This window comes from Brassica napus, chromosome C1 (genome assembly GCF_020379485.1).
Source record: "Brassica napus cultivar Da-Ae chromosome C1, Da-Ae, whole genome shotgun sequence".
In the NCBI taxonomy this organism is placed as follows: Eukaryota; Viridiplantae; Streptophyta; class Magnoliopsida; order Brassicales; family Brassicaceae; genus Brassica; species Brassica napus.
The window spans coordinates 50,345,974-50,368,773 of NC_063444.1; the positions used below are offsets into that span (position 1 = coordinate 50,345,974).

General features: G+C 35.7%; 4 protein-coding genes and 1 pseudogene across 4 annotated transcripts; 2 read left to right on the forward strand and 3 right to left on the reverse strand.

Annotated features, from left to right (window-relative positions):
- Window positions 1–641: 641 nt before the first annotated feature.
- On the reverse strand, window positions 642–5,790 carry LOC111213209 (pyruvate kinase, cytosolic isozyme-like). Its single transcript, XM_022714896.2, has 3 exons — window positions 2,923–5,790; window positions 2,379–2,840; window positions 642–2,303 (listed from the first exon to the last, which is right to left on the reverse strand). Exons 1-3 carry the CDS (start codon window positions 3,160–3,162, stop codon window positions 1,527–1,529), a joined length of 1,479 nt encoding a protein of 492 aa, XP_022570617.1. The 5' UTR covers window positions 3,163–5,790; the 3' UTR covers window positions 642–1,526.
- A 251-nt stretch (window positions 5,791–6,041) lies between these two features.
- LOC111213208 (myb-related protein 2-like) lies at window positions 6,042–8,094 on the forward strand. The gene is made up of 7 exons (XM_022714894.2): window positions 6,042–6,218; window positions 6,296–6,514; window positions 6,605–6,681; window positions 6,754–6,811; window positions 6,906–6,990; window positions 7,072–7,141; window positions 7,309–8,094. The coding sequence occupies exons 2-7, from the start codon at window positions 6,301–6,303 to the stop codon at window positions 7,987–7,989; spliced, it is 1,185 nt and encodes a 394-aa protein (XP_022570615.1). The 5' UTR covers window positions 6,042–6,218; window positions 6,296–6,300; the 3' UTR covers window positions 7,990–8,094.
- Window positions 8,095–8,138: 44 nt separating this feature from the next.
- On the reverse strand, window positions 8,139–12,555 carry LOC106445295 (annotated as a pseudogene).
- Window positions 12,556–15,919: 3,364 nt separating this feature from the next.
- LOC106445297 (strigolactone esterase D14-like) lies at window positions 15,920–17,256 on the reverse strand. Its single transcript, XM_048745784.1, has one exon. The coding sequence runs from the start codon at window positions 16,887–16,889 to the stop codon at window positions 16,086–16,088; it is 804 nt and encodes a 267-aa protein (XP_048601741.1). The 5' UTR covers window positions 16,890–17,256; the 3' UTR covers window positions 15,920–16,085.
- A 1,454-nt stretch (window positions 17,257–18,710) lies between these two features.
- Window positions 18,711–22,793, forward strand: LOC106431321 (probable disease resistance protein RPP1). Its single transcript, XM_048745768.1, has 4 exons — window positions 18,711–19,547; window positions 19,639–20,749; window positions 20,844–21,134; window positions 21,234–22,793. Exons 1-4 carry the CDS (start codon window positions 18,955–18,957, stop codon window positions 22,671–22,673), a joined length of 3,435 nt encoding a protein of 1,144 aa, XP_048601725.1. The 5' UTR covers window positions 18,711–18,954; the 3' UTR covers window positions 22,674–22,793.
- Window positions 22,794–22,800: the final 7 nt, after the last annotated feature.

Consider the following 22,800-nt stretch of genomic DNA (forward strand, 5'->3'; position numbering starts at 1 on the left):
ATTTTATACTGGTTAGTCCACCAACTTAGGGAGTATTATGAAGTTTTACTAAATTAATTGACAAAAAATTAAAATGTTGCCCATGTACCATGAAAAAGAGTTTAATATACATTATTACAAATGTAGAATATGTTTAGAAATTTTTAAACAACACTAAAGATCATAGGCTTCAGTATATAGAATATTTACCGAAAAACTTCATATTTTCATAGGGGTTAACACATAGATTTTGAGAAAAATTGAAAAATATGAAAATATTTTTTTAATGCATAGTTGCATCCTTTAATAACATATTATCAAGGTCAAAGAGGTTTGAAACTTTTTTTGTGTATGTTTCTCTAGAAAATAGCAAATTTATACTGGTTAGTCCACCAATTTAGGGAGAATTATGAAGTTTTACTAAATTAATTGACAAAAAAATAAAACGATGCCCATGTACCATGAAATAGAGTTTAATATAAATTAATACAAATATAAAATGTGTTTAGAAATTTAAAACAACACTAAATATAATAGGCTTCATTATATAGAGCATTTACCAAAAAATTCAATATTTTCGTTGGGGGGGGGTTAACACATAGATTTTAAAAAAAATTCAAAAACATGAAAATAATTTTTTAATGCATAGTTGCATCTTTCACTAACATATGATGAAGGTCAAAGAGGTTTGGAACCTTTGTTATCTCCGTTTCTCTAGAAAATAGCAATTTTATATTGGTTAATCTACCAATTTAGGAAGTATTATGAAGTTTTACCGAAAACCTCAATATTTTGGTACAAATTAACACACGTGTGAATGTTACCTTTTGAAAAATATATTTAAAGCGCATTATAGCAAACTTTCCGTTTAAAGCAAAGGCTTTAGATGATTACTTTTTTTTTTGGTAGGACTTTAGATGATTACTTGCACCAACACTAACCGCTTCTTTCCTTTTATAGGTTTCTAGATGATTGAATTTAAACAAAATGTTGCCATCATTTTCCCCATGACCTTCTTGGCTTCTTTCTTTTCCTTTCTATCTTTTTTTTTCGTTTCATGTACGTGTATGTATGTTTTAGTTATCGATAAATAATGTAACATACTAACTAACATGTCGACTATATATATCTTATATAGAATATGATCATAACTTTTTTTAACTCTTAAGATACGAATCATATCAATTATAATGCACAACGAGTGTTCGAACAAGGATTTTGTGACAAATATTTTACAACAAGTAACTTGCCTTCGTAACCGGTGAGGACAGTCTGGGTGAGGAACATGACTTTTCCACTAATTGGTTTTGAATTTTTCAGTCGAGGTGCCAACAAAAGAAAATAGCATAAAAGGCCCAAACATAAGCCCATATATAATATCTAAGAAGACAAGCACGTATGCGTTTAATGTTCCATGCACGTAACTTTAGAAAATGTCAAAAACCTTTAATAATGCGATAAAAAGAGGCTAAAACTAAATTTCTCCGACACTAATTGTGACCCCACAAAACTTCAAAACTGACCCCATGTCCTAAGAAAAGACCAGTCTAGTCCACAAGCAGAGTCTTGATAACAGAGGAACCATCGATGTAATGCACCAAGACAAGAGAGTCTCCAACCTTACAGATTCCCTTCTCCTTGGCGAACTCAACCGCGAATCTCGTCGCCTCCTCCGCCGAACCACTGTTCGCAACCACCGGAATGATTCCACGGTAAATCAAACCACGTTTCGCCACCGAAAGAGAGCACCTCGACTCCAAATCATCCGAAACAGCCACCGACAGAATCGGAACGCTTGGCCTGTGCTTCGCCACAAGCCCCGCCGTGTATCCTCCCTTGGTGAGAACCACAATCGCCTTGGCTCCATGACTCATCGCCTTGGAGACGGCTGAAGCGGCTAGGTCTTCCACTGTAGACAGCGGCAAGGGCACAGCTTCTTGAATCTTCTTATGCACGGCATCGTAGTCAAGGGTTTCCTCCGCCACCTTACAGATTCTCGCCATGATTTTCACGGCGGCTTCAGGGTGGGCTCCGGCGGCGGTTTCTCCGCTAAGCATGACGCAGTCCGTTCCGTCGAGGACAGCGTTGGCCACGTCTGTAGCCTCGGCTCTTGTCGGAAGAGGAGATTTAGTCATAGACTCAAGCATCTGTGTGGCTGTCACGACTGGTTTCCCGACAGCGTTAGCTCTCTCGATCATCATCTTCTGAGCTTGGAAGATCCTCTCGATCGGAATCTCCATACCTAGATCGCCTCTAGCCACCATGAATGCGTCAGAGTTCTTGAGAATCTTGTCGAAGTTCCTCACTCCTTCTTGATTCTCAACCTGTGAAAACAAGAAACATGTAAGCATATTTTACTTGCGAAACAAGAAACATGTGTTTTGTTTTTTTTAACTCACCTTTGACATAAGCACGATACTCTTTGCGTGATCTCCAAGTAACTCCCTGACTAGATCTAGGTCAGATCCTTTACGAACAAAGGAAAGAGCGATGATATCGATCTTGTTTGGAACACCCCAATTGAGAATATCTTCTTGATCTTTCTCCGTAAGTGTTGGGAGATCAACTACAACTCCTGGGAGATTAACGTTCTTTTTCTCTCCTAGGGTTGCTGAGTTCTCGCATCTGCAACGGACAAGACCGTTAACCTTGTCACAGGACAAGACAGTCATAGAGATTGTCCCGTCGGAACAAAGAATCCTGTCCTCTGACTTGAGATCTTCTGCAAGCTTCTTGTAGCTCATCGAGATTGTGTTTGAATCTCCTTCCAAGGTGTAATCAGTTGAGATTGTTATCTCTTGACCGTGAATTAGCTGAACCGGTTTGCCTTCTTTGAGAAAGCCGGTTCTAATCTCAGGACCCTGAAAACCAAATTAAATTAAAATATTATTATTAGGTCACATATAAAGAGAGGTTTAAAAACGTTTTGGTGAATTAGGTTACCTTTGTGTCAAGCATGACGGCACACAAGATACCAGTGTTCTTCATGGCGATTCTTAGATTATCGAGAGTTCCTTGGTGGTACTCGTGAGTACCATGGGAGAAGTTGAAACGAGCTACGTTCATACCGGCTTTAAGAAGCTTCTCGATCATCTCAACGGACCTGGACACTGGTCCAAGAGTGCACACGATCTTGGTCTTCTTGAGTGCTCCATTAGTTCTTCCGTCAAGAATCTTCTCCATTGTGAACTTTTAATGAAAATTACGAAAAAGGGTTTTAAACTGTGATATTGAGAGCTTGTGAAAGATTATGAATTGTGATTAGAGTCTTGCAGCTATCTTTGTTTATATAGGAATTGGTTTAGAACTTGGAGAGAAATAGTATCCTTTTTCACATTATGAAAAAGGAAAATATTGAGAAACAATTTCCATTTATGTATGGTTTTAATTTGGTAATAATGTTCGACTTTTAGTCGAAACTGAAGGAAAAAGGAAACGCTTTAACTGAATTCTTGTGTCTCAAGTAATGACAGTTATTTCTGTACATGGTTTTTGGAAATAGGAATTTTCGATTTTGCATTCGAATTAATGCTTAAGATTAAAAAGGGAAACGTTACTTCTTAACATTTATTGATGTTCTTGTATATCAAGAATGAAAAGACAAAACCGTCAAAGAGAAAACTTAACAATTTTGATTAGCAGCGTATTGAACAAACCATCGATAAAAACTTTGACAATTTTACTAAATTTGCACAATAAATCAGTAATTTCATAGAGACGCACAGTTTCTTATTATTGAAGCAAAATTTTCTGTCGTTTTCTTGTAAGATACACAATAAGTGAATAACATTGTTATGAATTTTTTTTTGGAAACATCATTTAACTAGGAATGAATTAGTATACACGTCAAACATATAACTACCAAGACGACTAATGTTTCAATTTAGTAAATGCCAAAGACATCTATAACTTTCACTAGTTGAAATATTTTCTACATTGGCAAGGAAAACAAGAGGATGTATAATTGTATATGATTTTTAAACCTGCAGGTGCAGCACAAGCTGATGAAACAACTATTACAGCAAATTACAGGTGGTTCATTGTATGATTTGGTTAAATTTTTAAGCTCCTTAGACTATATATGAACCCGAGACATAAGCCACGATGAACAAGCAATGGAAAAAAAACGAAAAACATTAAATTGAAAGCTAATCTTCTTCTAGTCAATGATGTTAACACGTAATGAAACAAGACTAGCTATAAGTGGCAAGAAAACGAACCTCGAATAGTTTTTTTTTTTTTTTCGTTTTTTTAATTATCATCTGGTTATTCTTGGCTTAAGAATGCGACTCACCTTTTTACACTTTATTTTCCTTCGGAGTTTCTGATTCTCATTCTGCAGAATCGCATGAAGAGAACCCACTTTCTATTTTCCTTTATTTTATTTTATTTTTCATAAGCAAAAGAATACAATTCCGTGGGTTATTTATTTATTTTTCCAGGCGAATGTAGCCCATGTGTACAAGTATTCTCCCTACGCAGAGAGCTTCAAAAGCATCATTAAGAATCTGTTAAATGAACGTACAAGAAAGAACATTTAGTCTCTATCACACACACACACACTCTCTCTTTCTTTTCACTTTCAACAGTGACTATTCAAATGTGTAAAAGGGTGACTGAGAGTGTGTAATAAGAATTGTTACAAAATCTCAAATCTTTCTTGTTCAACTTTTTGCCGTGAACTCAACATATGACTTGCAGTCGATAAAAGTGAAATAATATCAAGAATTGTCTACAAATTATGAAAATTTTGATAGGGTTAGGAACTAGTTCACTGGATAACCTTTACAAAAGCACTGTAATGAGATACAAACTTTTTTATGAGAAGAGTGAGTTTGATGAGATTCATTCAAGTAGACTTTTTTTTATAGAGACTTGCAACGCACAACATGAAAAGCATATTCTCACCCCACATGGGGATCAACTGTTTTGGTAATATGCTTAAGGTTATGATAGGTTCTTCCTTCCCCAATAACCGAATAAAGTGTATTGAGAAATCACAACCATGAGATATATCTCCTATAAAGTTTGGTTCGGTATCAAATAAATGCAAAGATATCATTCAAGGAACATAATATTTGTTTTTTTTCTTCGTTATGAACAATGTAGACCATATCGTAGCACTCATTGAGCTAATGTGGGAGGATATATTCTCAGTTGCATAGAGTAGTACTAGCCTATACTACTTTAACATTTGGCAATCAGAGCCTCTCTATATCTTTGCTAGAGAGTAATAAAGTAGCCAAGCAATAGATGCAGACATGTTTCATTCCTATCTATGTATAATGTGTGAACATATAAACACACACACACATGCACCGGAGAGATAATTGTGATTAGAAGGATACAAACATAATAAAACACATGCAGGCATGGAGGGGCCAAATGTTGTTTTTGTGCTAATCAAAGAATGTTAAGGAAATGGGACCCTCCAGTAATTTTATACTGTGTAGAGAGAATATGTACTAAACTTGTTGAAGGAGACAATATGAAAATATTCCTTGTCATCTTTGAAAGCAAAAAAAAATTCTAACAAAAAACTTCCATGTGTTTGCTATCTTAAACTAATTAAAGGCTTCGTTGCTCGAGTGAGTACCCCCAAAAGTACTTATCAACAAATAACATTCTTGAAACATAGTCAGATAATCCCTTTAAACATCAATAACAGCTGAGGAAAAGTCTTTATAAGATAATTAAACTCATCATAATGAACCTAGAGACCGAAAATGACTCTATGAACAACGAACAAAAACAATCTAGACGAATGAAAAGCATTAAGAATATTATGAGAGAGGTAGAGGTTAGAGCTGTGACTATGAAAAAAATCAAGGAATGAGATACTTCCCTCTGCCAGAATGGCGAGAGAATGCGCATATGATGCATTAATTGTGGATCAATTCTGGTATCTAATTAGTGTTGAAAAGTTGTAGTCCATAGGAATCAATCAATAGATGAAACAAAACCAATAACACTTAAATGATAAGGACACACAACTAGCAACGCATCGATTGGACCAGTTATTCATATTCCATACCTAAATTATCATTCTCTAATTTGCCCCCGTTTTCTCCATTCAACTTCATATATAAAGCAAAGTTGCACCAAACCAACCTTAGAAAATATAAAGAACAAGTAAGAATTAGCAGCAAAAACACCTTCCTTAGTTGCTGGAGTACTTTACATACTCTTGGAACTTCTGAGAGAAGCAGTTTTGATTTAAGATTCTAAGATCTAGTCAGGTAAGATTCATGACAATCATTATTTCATGTAAACTCCAGCTGGTGATAAACTTACATTTTGCTCTTTTGTGAATTAGACTTTATGTATTACCAAAACCAACACCAAGGAAAGAGCATACTCTCATCTTCAAGAATGCACTTACCTTCTGAGAGGCATCATCAATTCCTTAGAGGAGGGAATAGTCCAGGAGGTTCTGGTCTCATCCTTTCAACCGATGCAAAGCCGCGCTTAAAATGGACTCCAGATCTTCATGAGAGATTCATTGAAGCAGTTAATCAACTCGGTGGAGCAGATAGTGAGTTTATATCATCACCAAGAGTATTGATCAGCTTTAGCTAGCTATCAGGCTTTTTAGATATAATAATGTTTTATTAATTTGTTGCAGAAGCTACTCCTAAAACAATCATGAAAGTCATGGGTATTCCAGGTCTTACTTTATACCATCTCAAAAGTCATCTTCAGGTAAACCATCAACACTTGATACACACAAATATGCTTTAAAAAGGTTATTAACTTAATGAAATTGGCTATTAGAAATACAGGCTGAGCAAGAATCTCAACGGACAAGCTAACAGCGGCTTAAACAAAATAGGTAAAAGTTTATTTTCATAATCATATTAACAGATACAATACAAGAAGTTTAAATCCCTAACAAAACCTAAATATAACATGACTCTTAATTATAGGTATGATGACCATGATGGAAGAAAAGAGCCCTGATGCAGATGAAATTCAAAGTGAGACTTTAAGCATTGGACCACAGCCAAATAAGTAAGAAATATAAAATATTTTTATATTTGGCTTCTAACTTATTAGTATGATCACCAAATGACCTAATCTATCTGCAACCAGGAACTCGCCTATAAGTGAAGCACTACATATGCAAATAGAGGTCCAAAGAAGGCTTCATGAGCAACTTGAGGTATCATATCCATACAGCACTTCTACTACAATTGAAAACATTAAAGATTTCTTGCAACTCAAGAAACACTTAGAAATAGCAGTCAATAATAGAGGATATACGTTTGTAGTAGTATCTAGAAATATAAAAGCATTCAGTTTTAAACTTTGTGTTTAAAACTGAGCCAGGTACAGCGACATTTGCAGCTCAAAATAGAGGCTCAAGGAAAGTACCTGCAATCAGTTTTGGAGAAAGCACAAGAGACTCTTGGAAAACAAAACCTCGGTGAAGCTGGACTCGAAGCTGCCAAAGTTCACCTCTCTGAGTTTGTATCTAAAGTATCAGCAGAGTACCCAAACACAAGCTTCCTAGAACAAAAAGAGTTTCGGAACCTATGCACACAACAGATGCAACCACCTGATTGCTCCCTAGAAAGCTGCTTAACCTCGAGCGAGGGAGCTCAGAAGAACCCTAAAACGCTAGAGAACAACAGGTTAGGACTCAGAACATATCTTGGTGATTCAACATCCGAGCAGAAAGAACCAATGTTCAAACGGATGGAGCTCACGTGGACAGAAGGTCTACGAGGGAATCCATATCTTTCAACAATGGTTAGTGACGCAGAACAAAGAGTCTCATATTCAGATAGAAGTCCAGATAGACTGTCAATAGGAGTAGGAATGCATGGACACAGAGGTCATCAACAAGGCAACAATAAGTTTAAAGACGAAAGATTCAATGACAAGAGTGAAGATCATAAGCTTGAAACCCAAGGCACAACAACAGAGTTAGATCTTAACACTCAAGTTGATAACTATTGTACAACGCGTCCTAAACAGTTGGACTTAAATGGTTTTAGCTGGAACTGAAAAGTATCCTCAATATATAGATACAATCTTGAATCAATAGTGTTATTACGCACATCATATATACAGAGCTAATAAAACTGTAGAGCTAATATTTTTCGATTAAAATTTATAATTTTCTCCATTTATAGTTCAAAAAACTTGACAAGAACGAGACAAACCGTTATCGTATATAGGATTTAAGTAACTGGTCATAACCCACCACAACAGGATGATTGTTAATCATACACACAAAAAAACACAACATTACATGTCTCAACTCATCAACGGGTATTAAGGTAATGAACTCCACATTCTTTTATCATCCATTCTTCTCTGTTGACTCCAAATTCAAAGAAAAGTTCGTCTGAAGTCACGTCTGCTTCGAATTCAAAGATGTACAGATGTTCCGTTAAAGGGGGTAACAGAATGTGGTAACTTGGGCTGCACGGGACATCGAGGCTATTCTGTTTGATCCCATGATGTACATGCACTGTTTCTCCTTTACCAGCTTTAACCTCATCTTCACTAACCAGCAAGATGCAAGCCTTCCATATCACTGATGAAGGTGAAGGCCTCTATCACTGATAAGGAACTTGGAAGCTGTGGGAGTGATAAGAGCTCTTTCCATCCGTTGAGTACAAGACGACGAAGACGAGAGCTTCTCTTGATCCAAGGAGGAATCTCTTGTATTTCTGTGTTGCTCATGACCAAATCTGTCATGATGTCAAGAACATGAGGGAACTCCTTGAGGTTCTCGTCGTATGACAGACGCAATTCATCTAGATGAGGCCACAACCTGATCGATGAAGGCACTTCTTTAATCGCAGTTCCAGTTAGATTCATCCACTAAAATCCAAATCCGTGAGATTAGTGGCGTTTCCAATAGAGGAAGGGACTCCCACTAAACTTGAGCATTCACTGAGATTCAACTTTTCGAGATGAATGGCATTCCCAATAGAGTAAGGGAGCTCTACCAAACTTGAACATCTAGCGAGATCCAACTTGTTGAGATGAATGGCATTCCCAATAGAAGATGGAAGCTCCACTAAACTTGAACATCCTCTCAGATCTAATTCCTGTAGACTTGTGGCAGTCGAGAGACTAGAAACATCCTTCAAGTTTTTAGACTCACTCAGATTCACCCACTTGAGATTGCTAAGCGGCTGACGGACAAAATCAACAAGAACACATTTGTTACATGCTATTAGTCTAGGTTTTTCATGTTACATTACTGTACAAATCTGATCAAATAATAACGATAATAAATTGGTTAAAAACATATGATATTCTTATGTTACTTACTTTAGTTCCTTTCCACAAATTCTCAAGTTTGCTTTCACGCATGATTAGTTCCACGAGGAGCTCTGGGTTGGGAATACAATGCAAACATGTCATCGGAAAATAGCTCCAATCTAGTAATCTAAGTTTGCGAGATAAATAGCTTGCTCCACCAAATAGATGAAATGTATCTCCTTCACCATCACGTTCCACTCTGAATCTTAAGAACTGGAGATTAGACATTCCTTCAAAGGCTCTCTCACTCATATATATTTCGTCTCTATAGAACGTTATGCCAATAACACTTGTACTACCCTGATAACAGAACCAAAAATAAGGTATAGATGATTGTAGTTTGTAACGAGCAGTACTGCAATAAAACACTAAAAGCAAAACTTACCGCTGCATCATCAGCCAGTACTTCACAAATCTCTCTTTCATCGACCAGAAACTGGCGTTGTCCAGGCTCACTGGACTGTTTGCGGACAATATCTCTACCCAGCTGGACTAGCAGATCATGCATATCCACATATACACTTTCCAAAGATATGAGAGACTTATCGGCTAAGACGTCAAGCCGTTGCCTCATATTAGAAAATCTCGTTGAAAGATGCTCTGCCACTTTCTCTATCATAACATAGTTGAAAAAGCAGGCAATATGAAGAAACAAATCTTTATTTTCTTGAGATAATGCGTTATAACCGAACATCAAAATGCTCTCAATTTCTCCATCAAGGCATCTCCATAGCTCTGGTAGTTCATTCTCCCACTCCTGCTTGGACATTCCACGAAAATAAGATCCCATAACCCTTAGTCCCAAAGGGAGGTTCCCGGCGAGTGTTGTAACTTCCCATACGAGGTTCTCAAAACCATCTTCAGGGGACTTTTTACCAAAAGCATACATACAAAACATCTGAATAGCCTCACAGTCTGACGGAAAATCAACCTTGTAAATATCAGTGATCCCATGTGCCTTCAAAATCTTACGATCTTGCGTTGTAATGATAATCCGACTTCCATTACCAAACCACCCAGTTTTTTTGGCCATGGCTTCTAGTTGTACTAACCGATCAACGTTATCAAGAACAACAAGAACTTTCTTGTCATTCAGTCTTTCTTGTGCAACTCCCAAGTGAGAAATCTTGAAATCTTCCTTCTGGTTGGTTAATCGAGACAGAAACATTTGCTGCAAATGCAACTTCACGTTGTAGTCGTCTGAACAAACCGGTGGAGTACACATTGCTTTGACATTCATCATAAAGACACTGTATTGAAAAGTATGGGATAGTTGATTGAACAGACACCTAGCAATGGTGGTCTTGCCAATCCCAGCCGGCCCCCAAATCCCTATCATCCTCACTTCATCCAAATCTGTGCCTAAAACCAGCGAAATCTTGTTCATGTGAGCTTCCATCCCAGTGAATTCATCGAAATCTCTTGACGGCGTGGAGTTAAACAACTTTTTTGCAACATCAGTGGCAACATCTTCGATCATTTTTGCCTCATTATCCCTTATACAACATATTCAATATATATATATATATATCAATTAAATTGTTCAAAAGACATTCATATATAGTTTGATTTGTGCTTGGAAAGATTTTAAAGACGAACCAGTTCTTTGAATGGTAACCAGCGAGTGTGGCCACTTTTGCTAGAGCTTTACTCCATTTTCTAATAACCTCATTTTTTTTACCTTTACAAGTTTTCTTAAAGACTTTCCCAAACTCACCGGCCTGCTTCTTGACATCACTTGGATTCACTTCATAGAAAACAGGCATCACTGTTTGACCTAACTCTTCCTTACACTTCATAATCTCCACTAACTCGTCAAGACACCAAGAGGAAGAAGCGTATCTTTTCGAGAGCAACACAATCGCAATTCTTGATCCTTGAATTGCCTTCTTGAGCTCAGGGCCGATAAACTCTCCTCTAGTGATCTCGTTATCGATGAACAGGTTGATTCCTTTGATCCCACACTCCTTGAGAAGATGACTGAGAAAGGATTTACGGACGTCTTTTCCGTGGAAGCTAGGGAAGACATCGTGTATGCAGTTACGAGTCAAAGTTGACTTGGGAGATGGTGGAGATGGTGATGAAGAAGAATAAGCAATTATTTTGTTTTCTTGGACTCTGAACTTTCCATAAACAAAAGAAAAGATTCTACTACACAAAAGCGTAGCAATTATCACAAGGATAAGGTAAAGATCCATTACTACGCTGGAGAGAAGATCTATAGATCACAGAGGTTTTACGAGATAGAGAGTAATGATTTACAAAGAGGTTTTGTATAATCTAATGAGAAAACGTTGACTGTAAACATGCCATCTGATTATCACATATTTAACTAAAAATGTAAACCGGTTCGGTTAATGCATGGTTCTTAAGAAACTGTAATTGAAATCACAAACCGGTATGGTTAGTGAACTTGTTCACAACCTCTTGTTCCATTCCTACAAATTAGAACCTTAACTCTCTCCATTGATACTCATCTCTAGCTTCTTCCTCACTCGGTACCTTTCCCAGCAAGTCAAAACCTTTCTTATCCACGGTCCATGTTGGTAAAATAATTTTTTTCATTGTCACCTTTTATATTAAACTGCTAAATATAAAACTGCAACATATATAAATCTTATATACATAAATTTTATTTCAAAACTGTAAAATACATTAATAAAAGAATAATATAACTTATATAAAAAAATAAAAGATGCAAAAAGTTCTATTATAAAAGAAAAGAAGATGAACATATTAGAATATAGTTGTAAAAATAGGATATATTAAAATTAATTTCAAAACTGTAAAATACATTAATAAAAGAATAATATAACTTACATAAAAAATAAAAGATGCAAAAAAGTTCTATTATAAAAGAAAAGAAGATGAACATATTAGAATATAGTTGTAAAAATAGGATATATTAAAATTAACTAGTCATAATTAACATCTAAGTCATACCTGTAAAAGTAAGAATCAATCAGTAAGGTTTTGTTTATGGACAGACTATACAAAAATATGCCCTATAATTTTTCTACAAAAATATCCAACAGAAGCGAATGTTTCAAATTTCTTTAGGCAGGCACGGCTCTGGCTGTCCTACTTACAGTATATGTTAATTTGAAGGGAGATGTTATGGATTCATAGGTGTAGCATATATTTATACAACGTGATTAGTGGGTTGGAGACAAATAAAAATACTGCTAATATAATCAGTAAACTAGATTTCGATCTGCGCAACCGCGCGGATTTTTGTTTTCATTTATTTTTATATAAACATTTTATTTTTAATTCTAAATTGGTATATATATTATAATATATATGTGTCTATCAATTTTTAAAATATAATAAATTTACGGTATATTTATTTTATTGAATATATTGTTTCAAACTTTTACATGTATTTGTATCTTCTTCTATATATATATATTTGAATTATTATTTCATTACTAATATTGTAAATATATATATATATATATATAAATATTAGTAAAATATTGTTTTATTGTTATATTCAAAGATATTGTAACATTTCACAAATTTAGAAAGTTTTTTAAAAAATTAAACTTTTCGATTCATAGATTTATATTATCGAGTAAAAAATTAAACATTTAGTTTTTGTTTAATTTTTAAAATAAACTATATAGTTTTAAATTTTTTTATTGGTTTAAGGTACTAAAGATTAATCATTGTTAGATAATATGATTTTTGTTATTTAAAAAAAAATCTTTATAATTTTAAAGGTTAACATCGATAAATATTTAAATAATTAACATATGGAGATATTGTATTACAACATTAAATTATATCTATTTAATTTACACTATCTATAAATTCAATGGATCATCTATTGTTTAAATCGAATTATTGATAGCCCAACAAAAATTTCTGATAAGTCTAAAATTTAAATGATAAGATTATAGATGAAATGTAACATGACTTTATAGGAATAAGTCCATTAGGTTTAGTTTTGAAAAAATCACACATGAATCAAAGTCGTGACTTCTATTTTAATATATAAGATAAGAAAAGTATACTTACTCTCTTGGTCAACAAAAAATAGTCTCATATACCAAATTACTGAATTGAAAGTCTTTGTATATATCTCTCATATACCAAAACTATCGAGACTTTCCAATTTCAATTACTCTGCTACCATTAAGTCAAAAAATTTCCACCTCTCCTTTCTTAACCTCGTCCCAAAGGTACTGTAACCGGCTCACATACTTAATGATGAAAGGAAGGTAAAAATTAAAGAAAACCAAACCGGCTAAAAACCGCACATAACCGGAAAAGGAATACAGCGGCCCATAGCCAAGTACGACAATATTAGTTAGTTATTAACTTATCATAGAGATACATTTCAGAAGGAAGATGCATGGAGAGAAGATAACGATGAAAGAGTTATATATATAGCCTTTTCATTATTCAAATCAACATGAATATCATCAAGAGTTGGAGTTTGTCGATGCAGGAGTATGCATTTCATGATGGAAACAGCTACAGAAATAGTCGAGGCAAACTGGCGGATCCCCTGAGATCGGACAGCTATACTTCTGCTTCACACAATCTTCATCTGTTTTACATTCTACAATATTCTGCGTCACAGTCTCTTTCACCATGCCTGTTAATCATTCGTTTACACACCAAAATAGTTAGACATATTAAGGATGTAACATATCAAATGATCGAGATCATTAAACGGATAATGCTTACATGACGAGACCAGGAGGAGGATGGCAAGAAATGCTGAGATTTTCTCCATTTTTTTTATATATTGTCCTACTTATATGTTTGAAGGGAGATGATTATGGATTCACAGGTGCAGCATCTATTTATACAACGTGATTAGTGGGTTGAAGGACAAATAAATATATTGCCAATATAATCAGTCGATAATGAAAGTATTTTTCCTTACAGTCCTGGTCAACAAAAAATAGTCTTTGTATATATCTCTCATATACCAAATTAGTGAATTGAAAGTCTTTGTATATATCTCTCATATACCAAAAATGTTGAGGACTTTCAAATTTAAATTACTCTGTTACCATATTAAGTCAGGAACTTCCACCTCTCTTTTCTTAATCTCGTCCCAAAGGTACTGTAACCAGCTCACATACTTGATCTTCCTTGTACAATCTGCAATGTTTCTTATACGTGGTGTTTAGATGATGACGAAAGGAAGGTAAAAATTAAAGAAAACCAAACCTCAAGAGCTTTGCTGTAGATGTTCGTTTCTCTCCGCAAGTGAGTCTCTCGTGTGCTGAAGTTCAACTCTTTTATATAGTATTGTTTGTTAATCTCTGATTAAGTAAAAGAAAGTTTATTTCTTTTTGGTTTTTGGTTGTGAAAAGATGAATGTGGAAGCTGTGAAAGAAAAGCTGTGGAAGAAATGTGGGACGTCTGTTAATGCTATGGCTTTAGAGCTCTATGATGAAAGTGGCTCCAATGTTGCAGCTCTTAGTGATGATTCAAGACCTCTCGGTTTATACTCCCCTTTTGATGGGTAAATTGGAGCTAATTAGACACAATGTAAACAGTAAACAGAAAATGTAAGCTTTTTACCCTTGCGTTTATATAGAGATAGTATAAACAGAAGAGAATCAAAGCCCGTTTTCTTGATTCGTTCTTGTTGATTCCATCCACAAGTTTTGTAGACCAGCTAGTGCAGAGAGATTCGTCTTGCTTCCATAGGCCCATTAATACTTGTAAGAAACCTCAATAATTGCCCGTTAATATAGTCCCAAAACTATGAAGCAAGCTAATAATCACCACGCGCTGTATTAGCGAACTGTCGACTCGACGCTGCTAACTTTTGTTTTGCAAGTTAAATGGATTTAATTAACCTTATCTTGGATGTTCTGATATCGTGTGTAGCGAACTGTCTAGATAGTCAATTCGTATGCATACTTCTTACAAGTGTTTTCTAGTATTGGGTTTTGTTGTTGTCGTTTTTTGTCTTGTCTCCATCACGTAGAGAAATTTAAGAGAACATGCATGTTTCACACTGTAAAGTGTCCCACAAGGCTAAGCGTATTATTATTATTTTGACTTAAAAAAAGATTATTATATCCAAATCATACCTTTTTGTTTTGTCTTTTTCTTGCTAGTCCATATCTTATTGTTTAGATTTGGCGTCAGAAATTTAAAAGGAGTTTGAAAAAATCCATATTACCATTTAGTTTTAAATTAGAGCCATGTGAAAAAACTCAAATTCAATAACTATAAGAAATAATATGGATGGAGAGACATTAATTTAACATTTCGACCAAAACAATGGATAGAGAGACATTACTATGAAAGTTAGATAAGATTAGATTTGTTTTTTCTTTGTGGGTCTGCAAAAATCAACTGAAAATTAGTATATCTTACGTTTCACAAAGAGTGTTGTTCTAATTTATTGTTTGTTTCTAAAATGTGTCTATAGTTTTAATAGAAAATTTTAATTACTTTAAATTAGAAAATAGTTAATTTATGAACATAAAACAAAACGAATAATTAAATGAGAGAAAAACTCTTAAATGATAGTTTTGTAAAACAAAAATATAAATATTATTGATTATAAAACTAGTGATTAACTAATCTTTTTTTGGTCAAAAAAAAGAAAAAAAAACTAATATTTTTTGGTCGAAAACTCGTGATTAACTAATCAATCATACTCAATACCAAACAAAAATAAAGTAAGAACGCGTTTGTCACGTGTCAAGTGAACAATCTTATCTCCCTAGATTTGAACTGTCCTCCACAAATAGTGTCTCTTCATTACAGACGTGGATCCCACAAAACCCACAAGTCCCATATATATTTTTTCTCTTCTTAAAAAGAAAAATAAAAATTAAAAGTCACCGAGGAAGTGCACGCCGGAGAAACTGAGCCAGCTGCGCCGGAGCACTAAGATGAGGCAAATGCCCTTCAGTCTTAAGCGTCTCCACCTTCGTATCACCACCAAGATTATCCCTTAGATACTCCGCCACCGAAGCAGGAACCGAAACATCCTTAGCCGTCTGAATCACACAACAAGGCACCTTCACCAACCCAAGCACACCTCTAAGATCACTATTAAACACCGTCCTCGACACGAACAGAGATATGTCCGGACGCATGTTAAACAACGTCCGGCTAAACTCTCTAACCGCAGCAGGAACATCAGCTCCAACAGCCAACGGCGCGAACCCCTGAACCCAAGCCTCGTAGTTAGCCTCCATAGCCGAGAACACCTTCTCTATCTCCCCTTCCTCGAACCCTCCGTGGTAGTCATCGTCGTTGAGAAACCTAGGAGAAGCTCCTATGAGGATGAGCTTCGAGAAAAGCTCAGGGCGGCGGATGGAAGCGATGATACCGATCATGGCCGAGACGGAGTGGCCCACGTAGGCGCAGTTTTGGATGCCGAGAGAGTCGATGATGTTGAGGAGGTCGTCGACGTAAGGGTCGAGGGTGGTGTATCGGTTGAAGTCGAAGTAGTCGGGGTTGACGCTGCCGGCGCAGACTAGGTCGTAGAGGACGACTCTATACGTGGGGGTGAAGTAAGGGAGGATTAAGTGCCATGCTGATTGGTCTGTACCGAACCCGTGGGCTAGGACTAGGATCCGGTCGCCTGTGCCAACGACCCGGACGTTAAGAGCTTCGAGGATGTTGTGTTGACTCATGTTTTGGGTTTGTTGTTGTGAAGGGTAAAGAAAAGAAGAGGCTACTGTTTATATAAAAAATAATATGGGTTGGTGTGTGTAATGAAAATGAAAAAGAATTTTTTATTATGTTTATTTTACTTTTTAGTATCCAAAATATAATTTATGCTTTTTGAACAAGACTTTTGGATACAAGAATTGCGTTGATTATTCCTCTCCTACTATGATATTTTTAAAAATTATATAAAGATGCTTGAAGGTTGCCGTTGAGATATTCCACAACCATGTTAGATTCTGTCATTTGTGTGTTTATCAACCAATGTCTATCCATTATCCACTTTTATTTGTAATGTGATTACAAGAATAATGTAAAGCATAACACCGTTTTACTAACGTTCATTCAAATAATAAAAAGATTGAAGACATGAGTAGACAAATGATAAACATTGGATAATTTAGGTTTTTATTTCGATTTGAAAATGAATTAGACGTCATCTAAGAAACAAGAATTTTAAATAGATTCCAAACTCCAGGCACATGAAAGCTTACTGTAAGTCATAATTATCTACAAATTACAAATCAAAGACTAATGATGTGGTAGAAAGAACTAAATGCATAGGTAACAACATCCAGCCTAAAAAGAAAGAAAATCAGCTCTTTTTGAATAATGTTTTCAATCAAAGGGTCGTCCAATCTGCAAGTATGAATGTATGATGCATGAACTAGAGAAATGTATTCCAAGTTCCTTAAACTGTGTGTACACTTATCAATCAAAGTAACTTAAGATTTACAGTAAATCATAACTCTAAAATAGATATAACTAGTCACAGTCAAAAAGAGTTGTATATATGAAAAAACGAATAGGATGTCGACAAAAAAGTTCAATTTGATATTTGAAAAGAAAAAAGCAGAGAATTGAATGTCGACGAATTTGTTGTTATTTGAATACATGTGTTGACTTGTATTCTATTCGTGGGTGCAACACAGTGCCGTGCGAAGGTTTTCGGAGGCCCGAGGCGAGTTCAAAAATATATTTTACATGATATATTTTTAATAATATATATATATAACACTCAAAAGTTTTGAATTATTACATAAACATTTTCTAAATTTTTTTCACCAAAATTTTATAAAATAAATTTTTTAAATCATGAACAAAAAGTATGAATTTGTAATATAAATACAAAGATATAAATTTTTGATTGAAATGTTAGTAGCTGTCAAAAATGTAAATCTTAGCATTTAAATTAACTATAATAAACTATATATTGAAAATATTATATTTTCTTTATCAAATTCTCATAAATATATAAAATAAATCTAACTCATAGCATATAAAAGAAAAGACCAATGTGATCAAATATTTACAGTTTTTCAGCAGTAGAATCTTTATAGTTTTGTTTAAAATATAGCAAAAATAATCACAAACCTAGTTACTTTAAACAGAAGTCCAATTTAAATTCAAATAAAAATAAAAATCTAACTAAGAAAATATGTTAATTACCATGTAAAAGTATTTTTTTTTTTTTGTAATTTGGGGCCTTAAAATTTCTACAAAATTTGGGGGCCCTAGGCAAATGCCTTTTTCAAAAGCCTCTAAGCACGGCTCTGGTGCAACAGCTATAAATTAAGATGAATAAAACATATGTTTTAAACAAGGCTGGATAACAATACCATAGCTTTTTTTTTTAATTTGAAACACAACCATAGCTTCTTCAACTCACAATTGTCTTTATAAAATTTAGAACCAAACCATTACTTCTTCATGTCAATTTTAAACATTACTTTTAAACTATACTGATCAAATCGATTAAAAGGGAAAATTCATTTTCAAATCAAAGGTAATATCCAAGAACTTCTGTTTATAAAACTTGCAAGAATGGTGGAACCTACGTGGTTCACGTATTTTCTATGAAAAGATAACTTTATTTCCATTATTAAGCTTACTTTCTCTCTTGCTAGTGTGAACATTGTTCAGTCAATATCGTCAACGTCTTCTCATTAGATACACAAAGCCTCTCCGTAAATCATTTCTCTCTATCTCGTAAAATCTCTGTGATCTATAGATCTTCTCTCCAGCGTAGTAATGGATCTTTACCTTCTCCTTGTGATAGTTGCTACGCTTTTGTGTAGTAGAATCTTTTCTTTTGTTTATGCCAAGTTCAGAGTTCAAGAAAACAAAATAATTGCTTCTTCTTCTTCATCTCCACCATCTCCCAAGTTGTCTTTGCCTAGTAATCGTGTACACGATGTCTTCCCTAGCTTCCACGGAAAAGATGTCCGTAAATCCTTTCTCAGTCATTTTCTGAAGGAGTGTGGGATCAAAGGAATCAACCTGTTCATTGATAACGAGATCACTAGAGGAGAGTTTATCGGACCTGAGCTCAAGAAGGCAATCCAAGGATCAAGAATTGCTATTGTGTTGCTCTCGAAAAGATACGCCTCTTCATCATGGTGTCTTGACGAGTTAGTAGAGATTATGAAGTGTAAGGAAGAGTTAGGTCAAACAGTGATGCCCGTTTTCTATGAAGTGGATCCAACTGATGTCAAGAAACAGGCCGGTGACTTTGGGAAAGTCTTCAAAAAAACTTGTAAAGGTAAAACAAATGAGGTTACTAGGAAATGGAGTGAAGCTCTAGCAAAAGTGGCCACCCTCGCTGGTTACCATTCAAATAACTGGTTCGTCAAATCTCTCCAAACTATATACGAATGTCTTTTGAACAATTTAAAGGGCATTGACTTTGATATATTTTGAATATTGTTGTATAAGGGATAATGAGGCAAAAATGATCGAAGATGTTGCCACTGATGTTGCAAAGAAGTTGTTTAACTCCACACCGTCAAGAGATTTCGACGAATTCATTGGGATGGAAGCTCATATGAACAAGATTTCGCGGGTTTTACGCACATATTTGGATGAAGTGAGGATGATAGGGATTTGGGGGCCGGCTGGGATTGGCAAGACCACCATTGCTAGGTGTATGTTCAATCAACTATCCCATACTTTTCAACATAGTGTCTTTCTGATGAATGTCAAAGCAATGTGTACGCCACCGGTTTGTTCAGACGACTACAACGTGAAGTTGCACTTGCAGCAAATTTTTCTGTCTCAATTAACCAACCAGAAAGAAGATTTCAAGATTTCTCATTTAGGAGTTGCACAAGAAAGACTGAATGACAAGAAAGTTCTTGTTGTTCTTGATAACGTTGATCGGTTAGTACAACTAGAAGCCATGGCCAAAAAAACTGGGTGGTTTGGTAATGGAAGTCGGATTATCATTACAACGCAAGATCGAAAGATTTTGAAGGCACATGGGATCACTCATATTTACAAGGTTGATTTTCCATCAAATCGTGAGGCTATTCAGATGTTTTGTATGTATGCTTTTGGTCAAAAGTCCCCTGAAGATGGTTTTGAGAACCTCGTATGGGAAGTTACAAGACTCGCCGGTAAACTCCCTTTGGGACTAAGGGTTATGGGATCTCATTTTCGTGGAATGTCCAAGCAGGAGTGGGAGAATGAACTACCAGAGCTATGGAGATGCCTTGATGGAGAAATTGAGAGCATTTTGATGTTCGGTTATAACGCATTATCTCAAGAAAATAAAGATTTGTTTCTTCATATTGCCTGCTTTTTCAACTATGAGTGGAAAGAGAAAGTGGCAGAGCATCTTTCAGCGAGATTTTGTAATATGAGGCAACGGCTTAACGTCTTAGCCGATAAGTCTCTCATATCTTTGGAAAGTGAACGTGTGAGTATGCATGATCTGCTAGTCCAGCTGGGTAGAGATATTGTCCGCAAACAGTCCAGTGAGCCTGGACAACGCCGGTTTCTGGTCGATGAAAGAGAGACTTGTGAAGTACTTGCTGATGATGCAGCGGTAAGTTTTTCTTTTAGTGATTTATTGCAGTTACAAACTGAGTCTGTTTGATAAACTGCAATCATCTCTACCTTATTTTTGGTTCTGTTTTCAGGGTAGTGGAAATGTTATTGGCATAATGTTCAGTGGAGGCGATGTAAATGTGAGTGAGAGAGCCTTTGAAGGAATGTCTAATCTCCAGTTCTTAAGATTGGAAGTGGAACGTGCTGGTGGAGGAGATGAATTTCATCTATTTGGTGGAGCAAGCTATTTATCCCGTAAACTTAGATTACTAGAGTGGAAGTATTTTCCGATGACATGTTTGGATTGTATTCCCAACCCAGAGCTCCTCGTGGAACTAATCATGCATGACAGCGAACTTGAGAAAATGTGGGAAGGAACTAAAGTAAGTAACATACAAATATCATATGTTTTTAACTAATTTGTTATCATTATTAATTGATTAAATTTGTACAAATGTGTTCTTATTGATTTTGTCTGTCAGCCGCTTAGCAATCTCAAGTGGGTGGATCTGAGGTATTCAGAAAACTTGAAGGATGTTTCTAGTCTCTCAACTGCCACTAGTCTAGAGGAGCTAAGTCTCAGTGGATGTTCAAGTTTAGTGGAGCTTCCCTCTTCTATTGGGAATGCCATTCATCTCAAAATGTTGGATCTCAGTGGATGTTCAAGTTTGGTAGAGCTTCCCTCTTCTATTGGGAATGCCATTCATCTCAAAAAATTGGATCTTAGTGGATGTGTAAGTTTGGTAAAGCTTCCTTCCTCTATTGGGAATGCCGTTCATCTCAAAAAGTTGTATCTCAGTAAATGTTCAAGTCTGGTAAAGCTTCCTTCCTCTATTGGGAATGCCATAAGAAACTTCGAGGAATTGGATTTTAGTGACTGCTCAAGTTTAGTAGGAGTCCCTTCCTCTATCGGAAACGCCACTAATCTCAAGCGTTTGGATTTTAGTAGATGCTCAAGTCTTGTGGAACTTCCTGCCTCTATTGGAAACCTCCATAAACTAGAAACTTTGATTTTGGAAGAATGTCGCAAGCTGGAGGCTCTTCCTGTCAACATCAACTTGAAATCTCTGACGACACTTGATCTCACTGATTGCTCCTTGATGAAAAGTTTTCCTGAGATCTCGACAGACATCGAATATATGTATCTCGCTGGAACTGCGATTAAAGAAGTGCCTTCATCGATCAGCTTGTGGCCTCGTCTTCATGTCTTGCATATGTCATACAACGAGAACCTCAAGGAGTTCCCTCATGTTCTTGACATCATGACAGATTTGGTCATGAGCAACACAGAAATACAAGAGATTTCTCCTTGGATCAAGAGAAGCTCTCGTCTTTTTGGTCTTGTAGTCAACGGATGCAAAGAGCTTTTGTCACTCCCACAGCTTCCAAGTTCATTATCAGACCTACACGCAGAAGATTGTGAGTCTCTGGAGAAGCTAGACTGCTCCTTTCTTAATCAAAAGATTGATCTCAACTTCGCCAACTGCTTCAAACTGAATAAAGAAGCGATAGATGTCATCATCAAGTCATCGACTTATTATGTTACGATATTACCCGGCAAAGAAATGCCTAACTACTTCAATTATCAAGCTAATGGAGGTTCACTAGTAATGAAGTTGAACGAGAGGCCTTCACCTTCATCAATGAGATGGAAGGCTTGCATCTTACTTGTTAGTAAAGATGAGGATGAAGCTGGTATAGGAGAAATGGTGAATGTACATCATGGGATCAAACAGAATAGCCTCGATGTCTCGTGCATTCCAAGAAACCACACTCTGTATCGCCCTTTAACCGAACATCTGTACATCTTTGAATTCGAAGCAGACGTGACTTCAGACGAACTTTGCTTTGAGTTCAGGGTAGTCAACAAAGAAGAATGGATGATAAAAGAATGTGGAATGCATTACGTTAATACCAGTTGATGGGTTGATTACATGTAGTGTTGTGTTTTTTTTTTGTGTATGATTATCAATCATCCTGTTGTGGTGGGTTATGAGCAGTTTCTTAATACCCTATGAATAAACGTGGAACCAATTCTCTCATAGTTTA

Excerpts from the sequence above, each read along its gene's own strand:
- LOC111213209 (XM_022714896.2), bottom strand. The coding sequence starts at position 3,162 with ATGGAGAAGATTCTTGACGGAAGAACTAATGGAGCACTCAAGAAGACC. Across the intron at positions 2,841-2,922 it reads CCGTCATGCTTGACACAAAG|GGTCCTGAGATTAGAACCGG; the intron begins GTAACCTAATTC and ends TTTGGTTTTCAG. Across the intron at positions 2,304-2,378 it reads GTATCGTGCTTATGTCAAAG|GTTGAGAATCAAGAAGGAGT; the intron begins GTGAGTTAAAAA and ends TTGTTTTCACAG.
- LOC111213208 (XM_022714894.2), top strand. The coding sequence starts at position 6,301 with ATGTATTACCAAAACCAACACCAAGGAAAGAGCATACTCTCATCTTCA. Across the intron at positions 6,515-6,604 it reads TCAACTCGGTGGAGCAGATA|AAGCTACTCCTAAAACAATC; the intron begins GTGAGTTTATAT and ends AATTTGTTGCAG. Across the intron at positions 6,991-7,071 it reads ATTGGACCACAGCCAAATAA|GAACTCGCCTATAAGTGAAG; the intron begins GTAAGAAATATA and ends ATCTGCAACCAG.
- LOC106445297 (XM_048745784.1), bottom strand. The coding sequence starts at position 16,889 with ATGAGTCAACACAACATCCTCGAAGCTCTTAACGTCCGGGTCGTTGGC.
- LOC106431321 (XM_048745768.1), top strand. The coding sequence starts at position 18,955 with ATGGATCTTTACCTTCTCCTTGTGATAGTTGCTACGCTTTTGTGTAGT. Across the intron at positions 19,548-19,638 it reads GGTTACCATTCAAATAACTG|GGATAATGAGGCAAAAATGA; the intron begins GTTCGTCAAATC and ends TTGTTGTATAAG. Across the intron at positions 20,750-20,843 it reads TACTTGCTGATGATGCAGCG|GGTAGTGGAAATGTTATTGG; the intron begins GTAAGTTTTTCT and ends TTCTGTTTTCAG.